The sequence below is a fragment of the Rhinopithecus roxellana genome, chromosome 1, assembly GCF_007565055.1.
Source record: "Rhinopithecus roxellana isolate Shanxi Qingling chromosome 1, ASM756505v1, whole genome shotgun sequence".
NCBI classification, from domain to species: Eukaryota; Metazoa; Chordata; class Mammalia; order Primates; family Cercopithecidae; genus Rhinopithecus; species Rhinopithecus roxellana.
Window position 1 is genome coordinate 101,102,157 of NC_044549.1, and position 14,704 is coordinate 101,116,860.

Here is a 14,704-nt window from a genome sequence, read left to right on the forward strand (position 1 = left end):
TTTATTATTAATGGTTCCCACAACAAATAATAAAATGTTTATGTAATTTGGCACATAGAATCTGAATTTTAGAGTCTAAGGGAGGCTTAGAAGTTCCTTAAATTTCCACTTTTCTCCTCCACTTATTTTAATATTTTCTACAGAGATTAAATGCCATCTAGCTAATAATGTTGAAATCAAAGCTAGAAAACAGATTTTCCATCACTCAGTTCAGAACTGCATGTTCTATAGACATGTAGAAGTTAAAGAAACAGATGATAAATGTCTTATACCTCTCAACAAATACTAACCACTACAAATGTCATGATAGTGCTAATGCCTGTTTTGTGACTAACATAAACTGCTTATGTCAAAAAGATTATTTTGCACTTTCAGACATGAAACCTGTTTACCTGTAGAATTGTTTTAGAGCTAGAAAGTTGTTACCCAAACACCATTTTGAATGATATGATAAGTTGCTAGAGCATAGTCTTCATTTTAAAATAGTTAATTAAAAGCTCCTTATGTTCCTTTCACTATTTTTACTTCTTGATTTATGTAATAGAAATAGGTATTTATTCTATTTCTGAGGAGGGCTAAGATCCAGGTCCTAAATATGGAGGTCATTCTTACCAAGAAGGTTTGGTTCAAATGACTCAACATAGTAGTAGAGGCTGCATGGTGTAGTAGAACACAGATTGGTGTGTGAAGCTGTGTTCTGTTTCTGCTTTTGGTCTGTGGTTCCCACCACCATCAAATAAGAGAGTTATAAGATTTCTAAGACTCCTTTCTAATGGCAATTCTGTGCCACCTGTCCCTTCTGCGATCTTATTTTTGGTGTGTATGAATGAGGAGGCACGCACACACACAAACACACACACGCACACACACACGCACAGCCTAAACCTTTTATGAAGTGAAACATTTAGAATACTTAATTCCTCCAATTATTACTGAATGCCTGTGCTATTGCTACAGTCTCAGTACAGCGGCAAAGAAAATGGGCACACACTTACAGTAGTCATAAAACCTGCAGTCTAGTGAGGAAATTATTCAAAGCTTCTTTTATCCCTGACGGTAAAAAAAAAAAAAATGTTTTTGACATAGGTGTAGATGATTCTGCTGTCATACAATTTCGTGTGTCTCATGAAGTTGTACATTGTCATGAATCCACTTATAGTATTTTATAGATCTAGAGTTATTTTTTAAAAATCAGTTTTTGTATTATGTCCTATCTCTCTAAAAACCTTAAAAATATTTAGCCACAAAGTTTCCCACCCATCTCATGAGGCAGAAATATAACAGACTCCCTAGTTGGGGTTTGCTTCAGTTTTCATCTTATGTCTGTAGTTTTTCTAGATAATCATGATCCTTCCCTTACTTGACATAGTCACTCTCTACTCCCTTCTGCTTCTCTGTGTATTTGAAACACCCAAGTCCCACCTTATATTTATTGATTGATTTTGAGACTGGGTCTTGCTCTGTCCCCCAGGCTGGAGTGCAGTGGTGCGATCACGGCTCACTGCAGCCTCCTCCTTTTAAGCCAAAGCAATTCTCTTACCTCAGCCTCCTAAGCAGCTGGGACTGCAGGAGTGCACCATCATGTCCACTAAGTTTTAAGTTTATTTTTTGTAGAAATGGGATCTTGCTGTGTTGCCCAGGCCCTTCTTGAACTTCTGGGTTCAAGACACTGGCCCACCTCTACCTCCTAAAGTGCTGAGATTACAGGCTGAGCCACTGCATCTGGCCAAGTTCTACCTTTTTGATAGAGTACTCTTGGCCTACTCCACTGGAGCCTAAGTTCTCCCCTCCTAACCAGCACCTACTGTGTCATCCCATCTATTATGAATTGGGCTTTATTTACTTATTTATTTTTGATGTTTGTATAAACGATTTATTGAAGGGCTGAGAAGGTAGAGGGATTCATGTCACAGTAACACAAAACTAAAAAAATTCATAGATTAGAAATCAAAGACCAGGTGGTGGTGGCTTATGCCTGTATTTCCAGCACTTTGAGAGGCTGAAGCAGGAGGATCCCTCGAGCCCAAGAATTTGAGACCAGCCCTGGCAACATTGTGAAACCTTGTCTCTACAAAAAAAATTTAAAAATTAGCGATGGCTCATACCTGTAATCTAGCACTTTGGGAGGCTGAAGCGGGTGGATCGCTTGAGTCCAGGAGTTTGAGACCAGCCTGGGCTACATGGTGAAACCCTGTCTCTACAAAAAATACAAAGATTAGCAGAGTGTGGTGGTGCAGGCCTGTAGTCCCAGATAGTTGGGAGGCTGAGGTGAGAAGATTGCTTGAACCCAGGAAGCAGAGGTTGCACTGAGTCAAGATCATGCCACTGCACTCCAGCCTGGGTAACAGAGTGAGAGCTGATTTCAGAAAACAAACAAATAAACAAAAAAATTAGCTGGGCCTGATGGCATGTGCCTGTTGTCCTGGTTACTTGGGAGGCTGATATGGGAGGATTGCTTGAGCCTGGGAGGTTGAGGCTACAGTGAGCCATGATCATGCCACTGCACTCCAGCCTGGGTGGCAGAGCAAAACCATGTCTCCACACACCACACACACACACACACACACACACACACATACACACACACACAGTGGTTCACGCCTGTAATCCCAGCACTTTGGGAGGCCGAGGTGGGCAGATAACTTGAGGTCAGGAGTTTAAGACCAGCCTGGCAAATATGGTAAAACTGCCTTTCTACTAAAAATACAAAATTAGCTGGGGTGGTGGTGGGGGTGTGGTGGCATGCGCTGGTAATTCCAGCTACTCAGGAAGCTGAGGCAGGAGAATCACTTGAGGCAGAGGTTGTAGTGAGCCAAGATTACACCACTGCACTCCCTCCTGGGTGACAAAGAAACTGCATCTCAAAAAAATAAAAAATAAAAGTAACACTTTTCAAAAAAGTAATTTGTTTCTGGAAGATTTATTTTTAAATTCTTATTGATCACATTATATTTTAAATACTCAATGGGGAATTTGCTAATTTAAAGGAATGCAATGACCTTTGTCAAGTAAATAATTAGGATATTAATACTTAGGTTGATAGTGTTTTATTAGATTAATGGACCATCCACTTCAAGTTTTTGGTCCCAAAAACTTTGTTCTCAAAGACTATGGGGTTGACACAGGATTTTTTGGCTCTGCTTCGCCAGAGACCTCCACGGCTGGTGATGCCCCTGTCTGGACCTTGCTTGGCCCTGGGCTTGCCACAGGAGGTATTCTGCCCACCTGGCCCGGTGGGCTGCACTTGGCTTGTACCTTGGTCTGGAGCCTGTGCTCATTTGCACTTGCCATTCGGTGGGTCACGATTCTTGTCCCACATCCAAGAAGAATGAGGTTAGCTGACCGCTGGTGGGTGAGCAAGGCAAAGTTTTGTTGAGTAAACAAAACAGCTGTCAGCAGAGAGGGTACCTGAGTTGTGCAACCCCACCCCCACCACCTGAAGTCAGGTAGTCCCCTGCCCGAAGACAGGCAGTCTCAAAGTGTCGCTGAGTTTGGGGCTTTTTAGGCTCAGAATGGGTGAGTGCATGCTAATTGGTTTGTGAGTATGCAAAAAAGGCTAAAAAAAGGGCACCACTAAAAGATGAGCATGGCAGTGCAAAAACCATTAGGGAAGGGTAGCTATATGTAAAATAGGTGAAGGGTGGAGATCAATCACAGGAAAGAGCACCAAACAAGAAAAGAGGTTCTCTATCCAGTCCATGGATTTATATGAGACTTGTAGCTCGTTTTTCAGGCTTTAAACTGTTTTTAGTTTGAAGGTCAGGTTTCACTGGGCACCTGCCCCATCTGCCTGGGAATTTGACTGTCTCCTGCCACTATCAGGATGTCTTACTGGAAGAGAATTGATGGTGTTGGCAACATTAAAGGGTTGGAGAGAGACTTCAGAATTTTCAGGCTTTCTGTAACTCGTTATGTACTAATGATTTGGTATCATTTAATCTTTGTTGTATGTACTACCTTAATCTAATTTGTGTATTTACTTATTGTAACACAAAGTTTTTGTAAAAGTATGATCATTCTACAAATACCTTATTTTTTCTTCTTCTTCTTCTCTTTTTTTTTTTTTGAGACGGTCTCACTCTATTGCCCAGGCTGGAGTGCAGTGGCGCAATCTTGGCTCACTTCAGCCTCTGCCTCCTAGATTCAAGTGATTCTCATGCCTCAGCCTCCTGAGTAGCTGGGATTATAGGCATGCACCACCATGCCCAGCTAATTTTTGTGTTTTTTTGTTTGTTTGTTTGTTTTTGAGAGGGAGGTTCGCTGTTGTTGCCCAGGCTGGAGTGCAATGGCATGATCTCGGCTCACTGCAAACTTTGCCTCCCAAGTTCAAGCAATTCTCCTGCCTCAGCCTCCAAAGTAGCTGTAATTACAGGCTTGTGCCACCATGCCTGGCTAATTTTGTATTTTTAGTAGAGACGGGGTTTCACCATGTTGGTCAGGCTGGTCTTGAATTCCTAACCTCAGGTGATCCACCTGCCTCAGCCTCACAAAGTGCTGGGATTACAGGTGTGAACCACCACGCCTGGCCTTAATTTTTGTATTTTTAGTAGAGATGGGGTTTACCATGTTGGCCAGACTGATCTCGAACTCCTGACCTCAGGTGATCCGCCCTCCTCGGCCTCCCAAAGGGCTGGGATTACAGGCGTGAGGCACTGCACCTGGCCTTCTTTATTTTGAGATAAGTTCTTGCCCTGTCGCCTAGGCTGGAGTGCAGGAGTGCAATTGCTTATACCTTTTGATGCTTCTCAAACTAAAATTCTAGGATACGTTTTAAGAAGCCTGTATCCTAAACACATTTTTTTTTTTTTTTTTGTCAAATACTATAACAGTGTTCTAGGATATCTTCTTGAACTAAAGTATTACTTATTTCCTGGAGAATAGATGGATTTAACTTTATATTTTCAACCATTATGTAAGAGCTTAATATATGTTAAATGTATAATTTTTTTTAAGACACCAAGTTTTTTTTTGTCAGCTGTTATCTGTTTTTGGAAAGTTATAAACTTTTTCTGAAGTAAAATCTTGTTATTAAAGTTACATTGGTTAAAATTCTACCAAGGGTTTGGGTAAATAGGTCTTCTTCATGTTATGCTTCTTAGAATATCAATTGATAAAATCCTATCTAGAAGTCAGTTTTGCAAAATGTATAAGCATAACAGTGTTGATGTAGATCAATATTTGTTGAGAAGGGACAATATCTTCAATAAGTTAAGTGAAAAAGCAGTTTCTATGGTTCTTTTGGTGGTAATAGCCCATATTATTAAACTGAAGGCCTATAGCTTTATGTGTGTATGGGTAAAAATAAGCATGGGAGGTTGAAAAAAGAAGGTTAAATTAGTTAAATCTCACTTCCTGTTCTGAAGCTTACTGAAATGGATTTTTGAAGGCCGGGTGCGGTGGCTCATGCCTGTAGTCCCAGCACTTTGGGAGGCTGAGGTCGGTGGATCACTTGAAGCCAGGGGTTTGAGACCAGCTTGGCCAACATAACAAGACCCTGTCTATACTAAAAATGCAACAATCAGCCGGGCATGATGGTGCATGCCTGTAATCCCAGCTACTCAGGAGGCTGAGGCACGAGAATCACTTGAACCTGGGAGGCAGAGATTGCAGTGAACCAAGATTGCGCCACCTTACTCCAACCTGGGTGACAGAGTGAGACCCTGTTTCAAGAAAAAAAAAGAAAAGAAAAAGAAAAAACAAAAAAGAAAAAAAAGAAGTGGGTTTTTGAAATTACTCTGTTATGTATACTTGTATTGTTTTAAAAGAAAACTTGACTATAGAAATAAATGGGTCTACATTTAGAGAGACTGGGTATTTATACATAAACATAATATAATTGTTTGTGTTTTGGAGGCCAAATGACTGGAATTTGCTTTTACAACATGCTGTTAAAGCTGAACTCTTTTCTACCTCACCTTTTTAGAGGAGCCATGTGGTGCTTTGCTGGTTAAGCTGGCTGGAGTAGAACTCACTGAAACTGGGAAAGCATGGTTACAAAAAGAGCTAAAACCTTCCCAATTACTATGGTTCCAACTTCTTGGAAAGGAGAATTCAACACTCTTTTGCTATCTTTTAGTGAATAAGGTAAGCAGTGTGAAGAAACAACTAGCAATATCTTATTCTTATTACTTATGTGTAAACACTTATTTAATTAGAACTTTGGATATATAATGGGACTGATTTTTTTTTTTGGTTTTTTAAACTGCTACTGATAGTGATTATGCATAGAGAACTAGGTGTCTTATATACAAATTTTATTTTAGTTATATATGTAATATATGTTTATTATAGAAAAATACAATTAAGAAAAACTTCAAATTATTATTTACTATTATTATTTATTTATTTATTTATTTATTTTTAGATAGAGTCTCGCTCTGTTGCCAGGCTGCAGTGCAGTGGCGCAATCTTGGCTCACTGTAACCTCCACCTCCTGGGTTCAAGTGATTCTCTTGCCTCAGCCTCCCGAGTAGTTGGGACTACAGGGGCCTGCCACCATGCCCAGCTAATTTTTGTATTTTTGGTTGAGATGGGGTTTCACCATGCTGACCAGGATGGTCTTAATATCTTCACCTTGTGATCCACCCACTTCGGCCTCCCAAAGTGCTGGGATTACAGGCATGAGCCACTGCGCCTGGCCTATTATTTATTATTATTATTTTTTGAAACAGAGTCTCACTCTGTTGCCCAGGCTGGAGTGCAGTGGCATGATCTTGGTTCACTGCAACCTCTACCTCCCAGGTTTAAGCAATTCTGCTGCCTCAGCCTCCTGAGTAGCTGGGACTAGAGGTGCACACCACCATGCCTGGCTAATTTTTTGTATTTTTAGTAGAATGAAGTTTCGCCATGTTGGCCAGGCGAGTCTCGAACTCCTGACCTCAGGTGATCCGCCTGCTTCAGCCTTCCAAAGTGCTGGCATTACAGGTATGAGCCACCGTGGCTATAAACTTCAAATTATTAATGACTCTGGGCATTGCTAATTTAGGGAGTATCATTGTATGTTTGTTTATGGGTATATTACATCATGCTTGTTACTATAAACCACTTGTTGAGTGAGGCTTGTCAGCTGGAAACTACAAACAGCCAGGGTGTTTTCTGAGGGTTTGCTTAGTCTGGTCCAATATGTTGTTGATAGGTCTAAGTGTATAAATCTTTGAACCATAAAGTTGAACATTCTTAAGTACTAGTTCTGATCAGTGATGAGTCATCTATCATGTTGCCTCAGAGTTTTCTTACCTTTATAATTGGCCATAGCCATTGTATAACTGGAAATGACAGTTTCATCTTTGTTGCTGAATCACTGTCCCGAATCCCTGGTGTCTTACTCCAGATTTTTTTGCTGGGCCATCAGATAGGTTTTCATACCTTGATCACTTCTATGATATTCAGCTCTTAAAATTATTATTATGAGCTGGGTACAGTCACTTGTGCCTGTAATCCCAGCAAGTAAGGAGGCTGAGGTGGGAGGAATGCTTCAGCCTACGCAGTCGAGACTGCAGTGAGCTATGATCGCGCCACTATACTTCAACCTGGGCGACAGAGACAGACCCCTTCTTTTAAATAAAATAAGATGATTAGAATTTTGACCATTTTAATTCTTAAAAGCTTTTTGAATTATTAATAGAAAGCTTAATGAAATTCATTAATTTTTGCATGTCCAGATGATATTCAGTACATTCAAAATAAGAATTATCTAAAACTAATTAATTGAAGTATCTTATATTTTAAAAGTAAGTTTAAAAGTAAGTTAATAAAGGCTGGGCATGGTGACTCATGCCTGTAATCCCAGCACTTTGGGAGGCCGAGGCCGGCAGTTCACTTGAGGTGAGGAGTTTGAGACCAGCCTGGCCAACTTGGTGAAACCCTGTCACTACTAAAAATACAAAAATTAGCTGGGCATGGTGCTGGATGCCTGGAATCCCAGCTACTCAGGAGGCTGAGGCAAGAATCGCTTGAACCCTGGAGGCAGAGGTTACAGTGAGCCGAGATTGTGCCACTGCACTCCAGCCTGGGTGACAGAGTGAGACTCCACTTCAAAAAAACAAAAACAAAAAAAGTAAATTAATAATACAAAGTTGTATAAAACATCCCAAAGGCCTACAAAAATATTAGCTTTTAAATTAAAGAGTATAATTACCAAAAAAGGAGATAATTATGATGATAAAGATAGCAATGATGTATATTTTGAGGGTCAACATGTGCCAGACACTGAGCTAAGGTGCTCAGTTTATGTCACTTATCTTCAAAACCACTCTACAGGGTTGTTGTTTTTATTCCTACTTTCAGGTGAGACTTTTGGGGAAACTGATTGTCTTGATCAGGGTAACCCAGAAGAAGAACCTGTATCTAAACCCAACTCTGCCTGGCTCCTGAGCCTACGTTTCATCTTATAAGCATATCTTTATTTTATCTCGCTTCCTAGGTGACCAAACTACGCTATACACATAGAGTGATGATTTACTTCTCCTGTTTGAATTTTGCTAATGTGTGAGGTGGAATTTTAATTATTCTGAGTTTGGTTCAAGGGAATGAGCTTATAAGATTTGAAAGATTTAGAAAAATATAATTGCTTTATAACCGTTATCATGTACTAAAAATTTCTGAATTTGAAGGAACAAAATTTTATTAACACTTTGTTAAGATTAAAATCCCACAAGGATTGTAGAAATATCTAGGCAGGATCTCCTTTTATTTATTTATTTATTTTCCCGAGATGGAGCCTTGTTCTGTGACCCAGGCTGGAGTGCAGTGGCGCGATCTCGGTTCACTGCAACCTCCGCCTCCCGCGTTCAAGCAATTCTCCTGCCTCAGACTCCTGAGGGGCTGGGATTACAGGCGCCTGCCACCACACCCGGCTAATTTTTGTGTTTTTTTAGTAGAGGCAGGGTTTCACCTTGTTGGCCAGGCTGGTCTCGAACTCCTGACCTCGTGATTCACCCGCCTCGGCCTCCCAAAGTGTTGAGATTAACAGGCATGAGCTACTGCGCCCCACCAGGATCTCCTTTATACAGTAAATTAATGAAGAAAAAAATCCTATTTATCCATTTTCATTAGGAGGTGAGGTATTCCATGAATGAAATTTCCTGTAGGATGAAGACTCAATGGCCAAAACTATTTTTATGTTAATAATTTTGAGGGAAGTCTTTTAAAAGTGTATTTACTTGCCAGTGCTGTCCAAAACAGTGGAATTCTGAACCTCATTTAACAGTTCAGTGATGATTCAGTTCATTTTGCATTTGACTACTACTTTCAGTTTAGTTTCTCTTCATCTCTTAGTTTCTTTTGCTGGTCCTACTGTCACTCTGCCTATCTTGTGCGTCCCACCTCCCCTCCATAGAACCACCGATAGACCAAAAACACATTTTTCGTACTTTATTGCTTCCTCACCTCTTCGGGTGAGGAGAACAGTGAGGCTGTGGAGAATTCCATGGTATAAAAGAGTTAACTGATTTTGAGAAAGGGTCTCTTCTAGTAATAAAAATCCTTGGATTTAGCAAGAACTGTTTTGGGGGAGCCTTGGGGACCATTTTTGCCTTTTCTTTGGTGGACTAAAATTGTTGAATGACTGATTTTTAAGGTAAATAAGATGTGATGGGTTTAACAACAATTATCTTAAATAATTGGTTTGTATTATTTTTAAATTCAAGGGTGGATATTTCAGCGTGAATCTGAATGAAGAAATTTTGAGAAGAGGTCTTGGCAAAACTGTTCTTGTTAAAGGGCTTAAATATGATTCTAAAATCTATTGGACAGTTCACAGAAACTTACTTAAAGCTGAATTAACAGCCTTAAAAAAAGGAGAAGGAATATGGAAGGAAGACTCTGAAAAAGAAAGTTATTTGGAAAAATTCAAAGGTTCCTGGAGAATATGGAAAAAGGACAGTTTTTTAAAAACAACAGGATCAGATTTCAACTTGAAAAAAGAAAGTTATTATGACAAACTTAGAAGGACTTATGAAATATGGAAAGACAACGTGAACAACTACTCCTTAATACTGAAGTTCAAAGAACTTATAAGTCGCATACACTTTCGTAGAAAAGGGTGAAACAGTCGAGATCTAGAGGTAACCTTCTCCAAAGAGTAAAATATGTAAATATATGGACATTTTTCATTGACTCAAAATGAGAGTTTTGCCAAATGATCAAAATGTTAGTCTAATGGTATTTAAATATTAAAAAGAGATGATTATTATAATGTCAGAATTAATTTAAACAAATTATAATTAATGTAATATTTTAGGAAAGATGAAACACTTTATGAGAAGTTACCAGGCTGAATGATGTATATATATAGCGCTAATGTGTGAAGAGAAAGTTTAACTCTTCACCACTATGTTGTTTTTAGTTATTTGGGGCAGCCATATTGAATTTTTTGTGTGTTTGTTTTGAGACGAGGTTTCGCTCTTGTTGCCCAGGCCAGAGTGCAATGGCATGATCTCGGCTCACTGCAACCTCCTGTTTCCCGGGTTCAAGCGATTCTCCTGCCTCAGCCTCCCGAGTAGCTGGGATTACAGGCATGCGCCACCATGCCCAGCTAATTTTGTATTTTTAGTAGAGACAGGGTTTCTCCATGTTGGTTAGGCTGGTCTCGAACTCCCGACCTCAGATGATCTGCCCACCTCGGCCTCCCAAAGTGCTGGGATTACAGGCTTGAGCTACCAAGCCCAGCTTTTTTTGTTTTAATACGGAGTTTCGCTCTTGTCACCCAGGCTGCAGGGCAGTGGCATGATCTTGGCTCACTGCAACCTCTGCCTCCTGGGTTCAAGTGATTCTTCTGCCTCAGCCACCCAAGTACCTGGGATTACAGGAGCTCACCACGAAGCCTGGCTAATTTTTGTATTGCCATACTGAATTTTTGTTTAAAGAAGATACATGTTTATTTTTCCAGTTTTATTACCTTTCACTATTTATAATAAAGGAATTCTTTATGCTTTATGTGCAAAGTAGCTTTTTTCTCCTAACTGCTTTCTAATTGCTTGTGAATTTGGGGGCAGGGTCTCTTAGATCATTTCTTGTAATAAAGAATGGCTAATTTCTAACTGTTGTTAGATGAGGGGGCTAATCCAGAGGACAAAAACAATGTGCTAGCTGGGCATGGTGGCTCAAGCCTGTAATCCCAGCACTTTGGGAGGCTGAGGCGGGTGGATCACTTGAGGTCAGGAGTTCGAGACCAACGACCAGCCTGGCTAATATGGTGAGACCCCTGTCTCTACTAAAAATACAAAATTAGCCAGATGTGGTGGCTCACACCTGTAATCCCAGGTATTTGGGAGGCTGAGGCAGGAGAATCGCTTCAACCTGGGAGGTGGAGGTTGCAGTGAGCCCAGATCGCACCACTGCACTCCTGCCTGGGTGACAGAGTGAGACTCCATTTCAAAAACAAAACAAACAAAAAAACAATGTACTGAGGATGGCAGCACAGAGGATAGAAAAAACTGAGATGCCTGACATTGTTGAGCCCTTGAAGTAGCCAATGCTTGAACTGCCCTGCTTCCCAATTTCTTGTTATTTGAGATAGCAATTAAAAAACTTGCTGATAAAATCATCTTGACAGTGTAAGTTTCTTTCGCCAGGCCAGCAGTAATCCACTCACATCCACAAAGTGTATACAAGTTTTTTTAAAATGGTTTATGATACCAAGAAAAGTCAGACTTATCATCTAGTCCAGATAGTTGACTCCTGTTAGAATTAATAGCACAGAATGAGAAGTATACTGCTGCTGCTGCCTGACTCCTTTTTTTTTTTTTTGAGGTGGAGTCTTGTCCTGTCGCCAGACTGGAGTGCAGGGTTCACTGCAACCTCTGCCTTCCCAGGTTCAAGCAATTCTCCTGCCTCAGCCTCCCAAGTAGCTGGAACTACAGGCACATGCCACCACGCCCAGCTAATTTTTATATTTTTAGTAGAGATAGGGTTTCGCCATGTTGGCCAGGATGGTCTCGATCTCTTGACCTCGTGATCCGCCCACCTCAGCCTCCCAAAGTGCTGGGATTACAGGCGTGAGCCACTGCGTCCGGCCCTGACTCCTAAGAAGGAACATAAGAAAATGGATTCTGGCCGGGCGCGGTGGCTCAAGCCTGTAATCCCAGCACTTTGGGAGGCCGAGGCGGGCGGATCACAAGGTCAGGAGATCGAGACCATCCTGGCTAACACGGTGAAACCCCGTCTCTACTAAAAAATACATAAAACTAGCCGGGCGAGGTGGTGGGCGCCTGTAGTCCCAGCTACTCGGGAGGCTGAGGCAGGAGAATGGCGTGAACCCGGGTGGCGGAGCTTGCAGTGAGCTGAGATCCGGCCACTGCACTCCAGCTTGGGTGACAGAGCGAGACTCCGTCTCAAAAAAAAAAAAAAAAAAAAAAAAAAATGGATTCTGCAACCTTTAGAAATTAAACATTCATTTTCAGTGAGGTCCCAAATATTCCAAAGATTTTATGTGTGAATGTGTTTTATTTCATAACCTTTCTTTGGGATACGATAGGAAGTCACATCCTAGTTTTTATTTCCTGGTTTCTATGCCTCAATAGCTTTTTGTTTTAAGGGGATGTTTTATTTTTATTTACAGGGAAGTTAACGGAGTATATTTAAACTAGTTTTGTGGCAAGCTCTTGAGTCTTTTTCTTTTCCGACTTGACATTGTGAATTACAGAATTTGGACCTAAGTCATTGTCTTCTAGTGATGTCAGATTGTATCATAGTTATCACTGTAGTTAGTTCTGATGGCCTCTACCAGCTCAGCCAGCAAACAACTATCTTTCCAGTTAAGCCGTATGAAAGTGAGACTGATGTAGGTCATCCTGTGACTTGATCTAACCTTTCCGTTGACCCTGATTTTATGGACAAGATGAGCAATGAGAAATGCATATCAAGAGGTCTCCTCTCATGTGCAGTCACCGTTGCTGTCTATTCTTGTTCTCCACTTAGACGGTGGCAGTTTTCACACTTATGTGAAAATCATATGGTTCTTGGGTGGAGAATTTCCATTGACTGGCAGCTTTTTTCTGGGCCTGCATTCACTTTTTCAGCCTGTCTCTGGTCAATATAATAGACCAGCTTGTTGGATAACCCAAGCACAAGCTGAACCGGGTAATTTTAGAAAAGCTAGATCTTTTGTCACTGGGATGGTTATAACAGGGCCATCTGAAAAAGTAAAAAGTCCCTATTAGGCTGGATATCAGACCAAAAGCCCATACCCTTTGCCTTTCTTACATAGAGGATTTAGTACCTTTTGGTCTTGTTGGGGCTCAGAACATGACACCCCAAAATGTGGCACCTTGGCATACTGAGTATTTTAAGTTGAAGGAAATTGAGAACACTGCAGAAGCAGGAAGGTCACTCTCTGACCTTCTGCCACCTTTCTTTCCTGAAGCAGGCCATAAAATAATTATCTGATCTGCCCCTCTTGAAAGTAGGTCAGAAGACCCTTGTATCAGAGCGAGTCTTCTCTATCCCCAGAGGCCAAGAAAAATCTGATCAAATTGGCCTTACTCCCCCAAGTTTATTTATTTTTGTTTTTGAGATGGGGTATTGCTCTGTCACCCAGGCTGGAGTGCAATGGCGTGATCTTGGTTTACTGCAACCTCTGCCTCCCGGGTTCAAGCGATTCTCCTGCCTCAGCTTCCCAAATAACTGGGATTACAGGCATGTGCCACCACAACTGGCTGATTTTTGTATTTTTAGTAGAGACAGGGTTTTGCCATGTTGGCCAGGCTGGTCTCAAACTCCTAATCTCAGGTGATCCACTTGCCTCTCTCTCCCAAAGTTCTGGGATTACAGCTGTGAGCCACTGTGCCCGGCCAGCTCCCCCGAGTTTCATACCATTAGGTCATACCCATTTGTCCTCTGTATGATCATCCATAAATATACATAGTTTTCCCTGGGTTTTTGAGTCTTCATTTCTGATGGCTCTTATGTCATATAAAATTTATATTAAATAAATTTTATAGGTTCTTCTCTTGTTAATCTGTCTTTTATGAGGGATGTCAGTCTGAATCTCGCAATGAGTGAGGAAAAGATATTATGATTTTCCCCTACTATCTTGTCTTTAAAAAGACAGGATCCATGGCCACTCTGTTTTCCTTTTGGCCTTCTTTTCTTTTGGTACTTTGGGTACCTAGACTTCCTTGCTTTTAAAATATTTTTCTATCAAATGAATTTGGTTCTTTGTTTCTAAAGGATTGAATTTTTTGGTTCTTTTCAGTCTCTTCTTAATTTATGTTTCCTTTTTTGGGGTTTTTCATTTTCTATTCATACTTTTTCTTTTTTTTTTTTTTTGAGATGGAGTCTTGCTCTGTCGCCCAGATTGGAGTGCAGTGGCACAATCTCGGATCACTGCAACCCCCGCCTCCTGGCTTCACGCCATTCTTCTGCCTCAGCCTCCTGAGTAGCTGGGACTATAGGCGCTCACCACTATGCCCGGCTAATTTTTTGTATTCTTTAGTAGAGACGGGGTTTCACTGTGTTAGCCAGGATGGTCTCGATCTCCTGACCTCGTGATCCACCCACCTCAGCCTCCCAAAGTGCTGGGATTACAGGCATAAGCCACAGCACTCGGCATACTTTTTCTTTTTTTTTGAGGTGGAGTCTCGCTCTGTCACCCATGCAGGAGTGCAGTGGCATGATCTCGGCTCACTGCAACCTCCATCTCCTCGGTTCAAGTGATTCTCTTGCCTCAGCCTCCTGAGCAGCTGGAATTACAGGTGTGTGCCAC

General features: G+C 41.1%; 1 protein-coding gene across 2 annotated transcripts in view; it reads left to right on the forward strand.

Annotated features, from left to right (window-relative positions):
• C1H3orf33 (chromosome 1 C3orf33 homolog) overlaps positions 1-11,150 on the forward strand; it is a 49,824-nt gene extending 38,674 nt beyond the window's left edge. The window contains exons 4-5 of one of the 2 annotated variants that reach the window (XM_010365891.2): positions 5,924-6,084; positions 9,648-10,935. In XM_010365891.2, coding sequence (XP_010364193.1) covers positions 5,924-6,084; positions 9,648-10,046 — 560 coding nt within the window. In that variant the 3' untranslated portion in view covers positions 10,047-10,935. Of the gene's footprint in view, positions 1-5,923; positions 6,085-9,647 lie in introns of both variants that reach the window. The other variant, XM_010365892.2, reaches the window with a different exon arrangement.
• The last annotated feature ends 3,554 nt before the right edge of the window (positions 11,151-14,704 follow it).